The sequence below is a fragment of the Protopterus annectens genome, chromosome 1.part2 (assembly GCF_019279795.1).
Source record: "Protopterus annectens isolate FY-2018-M chromosome 1.part2, PAN1.0, whole genome shotgun sequence".
Taxonomy (NCBI): domain Eukaryota; kingdom Metazoa; phylum Chordata; order Ceratodontiformes; family Protopteridae; genus Protopterus; species Protopterus annectens.
Window position 1 is genome coordinate 449561706 of NC_056727.1, and position 7750 is coordinate 449569455.

At 39.7% G+C, this 7750-nt stretch overlaps 1 protein-coding gene across 1 annotated transcript; it reads right to left on the reverse strand.

The window, feature by feature from the left end:
• Positions 1-933: 933 nt before the first annotated feature.
• ZNF830 (zinc finger protein 830) lies at positions 934-3362 on the reverse strand. Its single transcript, XM_044056986.1, has one exon. It carries the CDS (start codon positions 3257-3259, stop codon positions 2222-2224), a length of 1038 nt encoding a protein of 345 aa, XP_043912921.1. The 5' UTR covers positions 3260-3362; the 3' UTR covers positions 934-2221.
• Between the last annotated feature and the right edge of the window lie 4388 nt (positions 3363-7750).

Below are 7750 nucleotides of genomic sequence, written 5' to 3' on the forward strand. Positions count from 1 at the left end.
TCTTTAAAATGTTGTTTAAACAGAATTATTAAAATACTTAAATCAAGGGTTGGATCGTGGTATTTTTTAGGCAATTTACACCAAATGTTGTTCCCCAGAAACATACTATTGCAAATGCCTATGGTCTTCCTAAGAGTCACAAGTATTCACCTTTAATACACATCAGAAAATAGGCAGAAGCAATTTAATACTGTTAGAAGAAATGCAGAATATAATTTTGCAGCCACAGTGTCATGTAAAAAAATTATTTCATAAAAATGTCAAGTCACTAGATAAAGTAATGCATGATGACTGCACACTTGAATGTTATACGTGTGCAAAGACATAAACAAACACACACACATACACATACTGGTGAATAGTAAAATATAAAAATCCCAGAATTTCTTTACCTGAGGATTATTCTGCGATCATAAGCAGGTTTTATTTAAGACAATATGGAATGCATTATTCACCCAGCCTAAATGACTAAACATAAGCAGGTTTTTTATTTAAGAGAATATGGAATGCATCATTCACCCAACCTTAATGACTACACAAATGTGTATAAAGATACTTTCAAGAATCAAACTTAAACAGAGTAACAGAAAGGGTAAGCACTGCACGTTTTTCTATGATGAGCACAGTCTCTGCATGATCCCGTCCCTTAAGTCCCTGTCATTTTTCACCAGTGTGCATATTTTACGGTTTTATTATATAAACAAACATATGTACAAATACAGACTGCAGTGGTTTAGGAATTATGTTTGTTTAGTTTTTAGTGCAGTAACCTGATTTACTTTCATTAGAGTCTAATATATGTGATACCAAGAAGTTTCAACTGGTAAAATTTAATGCTGATTTAGTTTTGTCTCATGTGAAATCTGAGACAATTACAACTTCTAACTTCTTTCAAATATTAAAAAAGTGAATAAATTAATCTTCACAACTTCAGAAATTGATACATAAGATATGCTTTATAAAATGAGACTTGGAGAAAAAACTTTCAGCAAAACCTGAACTGTTTTCACTGTTCCACCACAATATCATGTTTTTAATAAGTCAAGTCAACCAGTAATATATGTTAACAACTCATAATACTTAACATAAGTGTCAGACTGATGACATGAAACCAAAATGGTTATGTGAAAATACTTCTCTATATAAACATATACAATTCAACAATCCGCCACAAAAACACAATTTTCTATTCTGGTACAATGTAGAAAATATACAATTTTACATTTTGGTACAATGTAGCCTGACCAACACATCCTCAGGTTAAGAGACAAGAATGGCACAAAGTACTTAAGGATATCAGCACAGTACCTCCTTAAAGCTTGCTGTCATTATGTCAATGGAAAAAATGACCAGTCAAGAAGAGTCACACTGACTGCTTAAATGTAGTCAAATGTATGCACTTTAACCTCTTAGCAGGACACCATCTTTTGTGACGCAATAGTTTGTCTCTAGACTCCATTCCTTGAGAGTTCCACCAGTGTGTGTTACTGCACTGCAGCAGGCACATTACTGGAAGTCCAAAACAAATGTCTGAGCAGATACATTTCTCCCTTGGTAACTCTTACTGGTTTACTAAATAACAAGTGCCTTTCCTATCTCAGATAAAACAGACATTCTTTCCCAAAACTACTCACCTGACCAAAGGGGAACATATGTGAATGTACTGCTACTTCACTGTGTTCCGCTACATGGTTAATTCATCTCATCATCCTACAGAACAAAACTGAATACGTAACCGAAAATACAATAAGCAGCAGAAGGCCCTTGTCATGGAGGCACACTGTGCACTAGAAATATTTTATGAGTTCTATATGGCATTAGTAACTATCTTTTCTATAGCACAAGGAGACTCAACATGATATACTTTTCTGCACGAAAAGCAAGTTTACCTCATACCACATCTTTAAAAAAAACTAACAAAATAAAAAGTGTTTAAAAACTTCTACACGGTCATTCATTCGACATTTTTAAGTCTCCTAAAAGATGTCTGTGTGACCTGCTTAATGCGCTTATGCGTTTTGTAGTGGGGTTGCTTACCAAGTTCAGTAACAAATATAACTTTCAGAACTCTTGACATTATAAACACTTATCCTTCATAAACTGGTTTACTTTGCTACCCTTCACTACATCAGGTGCACTACAATCCATGAGGGAACCAATACAATATTCTCAAGTGCAGTCTCATCCACATTTCCAGTGTAAGTAAAAAGTTGGGACCGGACTATATTAACACTCCTTTTGCTCTCCAGTCTCGCGACAGCAAACTCTGTAGCTCATCCTCCCCTTCTTCACCAACATCATAGTCATCATAGTCTGAATGTTTTGCTTTAGACGCTTCTTTCAGAAAGTTTTTTAACAGGTCCTGACGATCACGAAGGTGCTCAACACGACGGTAGCATTCTATTTGTTCGTCTATCTCGCCAATCTGTCGGTCTAGTCGTACCTCTTCGTCATCCTCTGCTACTATAGCTTCCGATACAGTATTAACTTGCCGTAATTCTTTCTGAAATTCATCCCACTCCTTGTCCATTTGGTCTTTCGGGGTATCCACATTCCTCACTTTCGCATCTTTTACTGGATCATCAAAGAATCCCTCGGGCAGAGCTTCTGCAGTGTTTTCTTTGACCTTTTCTACTGTCTTTTCTGGTTCATCTGCTTTCTGTATAGATCCAGAATGAGAAACTACTGGAGCAGGTGGGATGCTGCTGTCAAAGAAATCGGACGGAAGGCCACTAGGAACATCGTTAACAGGCAGATTTGTATTGGACCGTGGCTTATCAGCTTCCTCATCTTCATCGTCATCATCATCATAATCGGCACACAATAAACTAATAGGTTTACTCTTAGGGGTGGCACTTAAAATATTCGAAGTTGTGGAAGTAGTACCACCAGTCATACTTTTTACCACCTTCACCTTCTGGTCAGACTCGGTTTCTAGTGCTTTCCTTTTGACTGCAGAGATGCCGACTGGCGTCTCCGGAGTGTTAGGGTATGAAGGACTAGGTCCATTTTGTTTTACATTTTTCAGTTCTGCAACTTTTTCCTTGTGTTGTTTCCCTAGGACATGTGTCTGCCACAACAGCTCTGTCTTCACTGGAACTTTGCAAAGGGTACAGGACAGGCTCCCTAGACTGTTATATTTAGCAAAAGGGGAGTCGACTTTATTTTTGTTTGTAGTCTCTCGCTGTTTAATTTTCATAAGCCGGCGCAATTCCTCTTGGTTTACAGTTTTCTTGTCTTTTTTAATAAGCGTCGCCATGACGGTTCCAACACAGAAACCCCTTCCGGATTACTGATGTTATTTTTTTCCTACATAATTTGGGTCTTTAAGTGTAACTATGTGCCAGGAGCGACGCACGTATAATTGAACGTCATTAGAAGGCGCCGCACTTCATTGGATAAGCGAATGCTTATTTAACGAAAAGAAGTTGTCAAGAGAAATGTACCTTATACCTCTCAAACACAGCCTAAAATGATTGGGGTACAAATAGGGATTTAAATATTACTCTTACAAATTTAGGAAGTTGATAGAATAATAGGTTTTGCGTTAGCATGAATTTTCTGAAGGATGTAGAGTCTTAATCTGAAATGTTTGTCATTATTTCATGACTCATATTCTCAGCTATTTGTCAGATAGGGACAGATGTTATGGGGAGCGCACCGAAAACATGAGGCAGAAATCTGGAATTTCTGCACATACCTGTAGAGTTGAGAGGTATGAGTCCACTTTCGAATATTAACAGTCCCTTTTTTAAACCAATATTGATTTTTTTCACGTGTGACAGTTCCTTAACCTAAAAAAATATTACTTACTGAGACTTAAAGCACAACTTAAAAAAATGAAAAGTCACTAGTGCTGCCACTCTCCATTATCAAAAATCCCAAGATTTTGTCCCGAAAAATCCCAAGATTGGGTAAAAATTCCCAAGTAACGGATTTTTTCCAAAAATGGCTACAAAAGCTAAGCATAAATGATTTTTTATGTATTCTGAATAAGTATTTGCAGCAACAGAATAGTACAGTTATAATGACGATTGACGATTTGACGACAATAGCACAAACAGTTACAAAACAGTTAAAATTTGAAAATGTTACTCATTCAGTCATTTATAGTACCCTATTGTTAGTAGTACTGCGGTACTGTAGTCACGTCTAAGCTGACTCGCCTTCACTGTCTGATAGCCCGTTTACAATAGTAATTGATGCTGACTCGGACTGCTTTTTCTGGCGTTCCATGAAGCGTGAATGGCATCGTCCTTCCCTGACATCCTCCACAAGCGACTGAGGAGGAGACCAAGAGTGGCATTCTGCTCTCTGTTGGGCAATCGCTTGTTTAGCCAGAATTTTGTCGGCAACCATACGACACTTCATAGTGTTAGACTGCCTCGTTTTTATCATATTAACTTGGGAAAAAATTCTCTCCACGCAAGCAGATGAGTGTGGTAAGGCTAGCAGTGCGCACATGAAATCTGATAAGATTCCAAATTTGCGGGCGTTGTTGCCATCCCTGACATCACCGACTTCTTTCCAGAAGTTTGCGGATCACAGTTAGTGACATGACTTAGTGACTCTTTGGCGAAATGAAGTGTTCGCCATTGATCCTGGATTGCATCAAGTTTGTCGTCTGGTACAAGATTAGGAAAGTGAGATGCCAGTGGTATAATTGACGGTCTGGTTACTCTGGTATTATTCTCATCAGCAGCAACTCGGACTCCCAGTGCTTCAATTGGGTCAAGCAGTTTCAGCTGCGCCAGTATAGAATCTGCTGATAATGTGAACCGCTGACGAATCTGACTGCACAGATCGCTTAAAAACGACAAAACATCATTTCTGAATGTAGTGTCCTTGTCGCCCAGAGGCTGTTTCAGCAGTTGGGATTCACATCTCCCGCCGAGTTCGATACTGCTGATTGCCTTGTAAACAGTTGTATCAAGTGGATCGATATCGGATAATGCACGGGAAGCCACGACATCACTGCGAACAAACATTGCCAACAAAGACCGATACTCATCACTGATTGCAGCAAACAATTTGTGCAGTCTGAATTGATGTGATTGAAACTCAACATTCATGGCATTCACTTTCTTCAGCACATTGCCCAGGAATAAAAGCATGTGCTTAGTTCCAGCAGTTCGCATTGTCCGGTATATGCGACCTGCACAATCAACTTTGTCGGTTTGCCTCAGACTGAAAATAAAGTTCGAGAGCATCCCACTGTTCAATAATGCGCTCGACAACCTCACCACGTGACAACCATCGTGTTTGACACAATTTTAATATCCGATGCTTTTTCACACAGACGATATCCTGGATCATGTCAAATGTGTGGTTACGCTTGCTGCTGCGTGCAAAGTAAAAGCAAGTGTCCTTGACAACGCTTCCAACCATGAAGGCAGTCTCTGACTGGCATGATTGGCGCACAGTGCAATTGAATGGCAAACACAGCCCATGACAAATACATGAGGCACGTCGGCCTTTAAATGGACCTGGAAACCATTAACGTGACCCATCATTGTAGCACAATTGTCACTGGCGAAACCAATAATGTTCTGAAGTGGAATGTCATTGGAAATCATTAGTTGTTTGAACGACCTGTACAAGCCAGCAGCTGTTCCATCTTCAACCTCTATTAGATCCAAAAGGGCATCAACAACAGTGCATAGCTTTTCATCAAAAAAACGTACGACTACTGCAAGTATTTGCGCAACTGATATGTCTGTGCTTTCGTCGATCAAGACAGAGAATTTGCGTGATTTGCAGATGTCAGACATGTTACAGCGACGTATAAGCCAAGCCGTCTTGTAACACATAAGCAGCCTTAGTACGCTTCAAAGTCATTTTCTTAGCGATTTCACTGTCCGGAAAGGCAGTCTTTAAGCACTGAACCAGGTGGTCAGTGTGACTAACAGGAACGTTGTGTTCTGCCACGAATGCAGTTAACGCTATTTCGGCTTTAGCTACCATACAATCGATAGAGGGAGTTGCTGGCTTTTGAAAAAATTTGTTGATACTCATCGTGTTTTGCTTTGCTTCAAGGTTAGCAGTATGTTTAACAGACCCCGCATGTTTCACAAGTGCGGATTTATTAACACCAGTCATTGTGGTCGAACAAATGGTGCATCTTGCCGCATATTTATCACAAGGATCTGGTTTCAGCCAACTTTTGAGTTTATCAACATGCAGCCAATCATTGTTGAACGGTTGTCTGTACCAAACTTTTGGTTTTTTATGTGGTGGCGTGCGAGATACCTCTTGCTGCTGCTCACGCTCATGATCAGAATCTGACAACTCCATTATGACACAAACTCTTTAAACTGCGTAATCCACTGTGATTTAAGATTACAAACCGAAGCAGACAATTAACAAATAAGTAAGTAAACAAAATTCCAACGGTGGACCGTGGAAGCATAGACATCTATTAAACTAGATACTCCTTCGGTGGAAGTATGACCGGTAGGCCACACATTCGTTTGTTATTTCACATTTATCAATTAACTGTTTCACGTTGAGGTGATTGTAGGCGTTTAATTTGCCTTTACTTTTTGGCCCTACCAGCAGAAACAATTCCCAAGATTGCTTCGTGAAATCCCTAAATCCCAAGTTTATGACCAAATTCCCAAGATCTTGGGAAAATTCCCAAGGAGTGGCAGCAGTAGGGTTTGCTACAGGCTGTTTAGTAGTGACTCACTACTAAACAGCCTGTAGCAAACCCTACCCCACCCTCCTAATAATGGAGCCGCCTACATTGTGAATGTTCATTGGACACCGCTGTCTTGAATATTCATATAGTACAGCAAATAGTAGTTTTAACAGCTTTGTTGAAGCATATTAACCCCCCCTCCTCCGGCTGTTTTGCGCAGGAATGGGCGTAGCCTGCGTGATTGATACGCCAGAAGCCGATGATGCGATACGTTAAAGAGACATGATTGACACAGCATGCAGATTTGTTTGTGACATCATGCATATATTGCTTCGTGATTAGCGTATTTCAGGGGTAAATGAAAACGTAATAGCATAATAATCTTTGATTTGTCATGTTTTGCTTTTAATGTGGGTTTCGATGCATACATTTGCAGCTTTTCTCTGAATAATCTCAAGTGCGGTTGAATCTTTAGGGAAGTATTACATTCAGAACTTAGTTTACATTATTTTGTGAGTAATTTATCTTCATTGTTTGTAACTGTCATATTTCCATTTGTTTTTACAGGATACTCAACCTCTTCTTCTTAAGAGGTCTGTGCTGGCGACAGAATCTCCACATTTTATTTTAAATGAGGTGAAAAAAAGAAGAATAAATAAGCCTGAAGTTGAAAAAACTGTTTACATTAGTAGCCTCATATTAGCAACCCATTTAACTAAGAACAAACAGTTAAAACTAATTTGTTGTTTTTGTTTTTTTAACTTAGGAGTGATGAGATGTGTAGTAGGAGAATTTGGGCTGCGAATACTGTGACGCCCCTGCCCTGGCCCAGCAATCAAGGAGCCTCAATCCTCACTACTAACACCAGATAGGGCATCTCATATGAGAGGAAAGCATAACAGATACACACAGTAAAGTGCAATTTCCCTTAAGAGCACACAGAGATCACAGTCAGTCCGGGGCTGGTCGCTCCCTTGCTCCCCAGGTCCCCAATAAGACTCCCCACTGACACAGCTATAGGGTCCAGATCTCAGCCAAGCTGGTAAGCTGACCTCCAGTACCCCCTCTGTCCAACCAGTGCTTTGTGTCCCTGCCCAAGTAGCTGACACA

Coding starts and splice junctions, on each gene's coding strand:
- ZNF830 (XM_044056986.1), bottom strand. CDS start 3,259: ATGGCGACGCTTATTAAAAAAGACAAGAAAACTGTAAACCAAGAGGAA.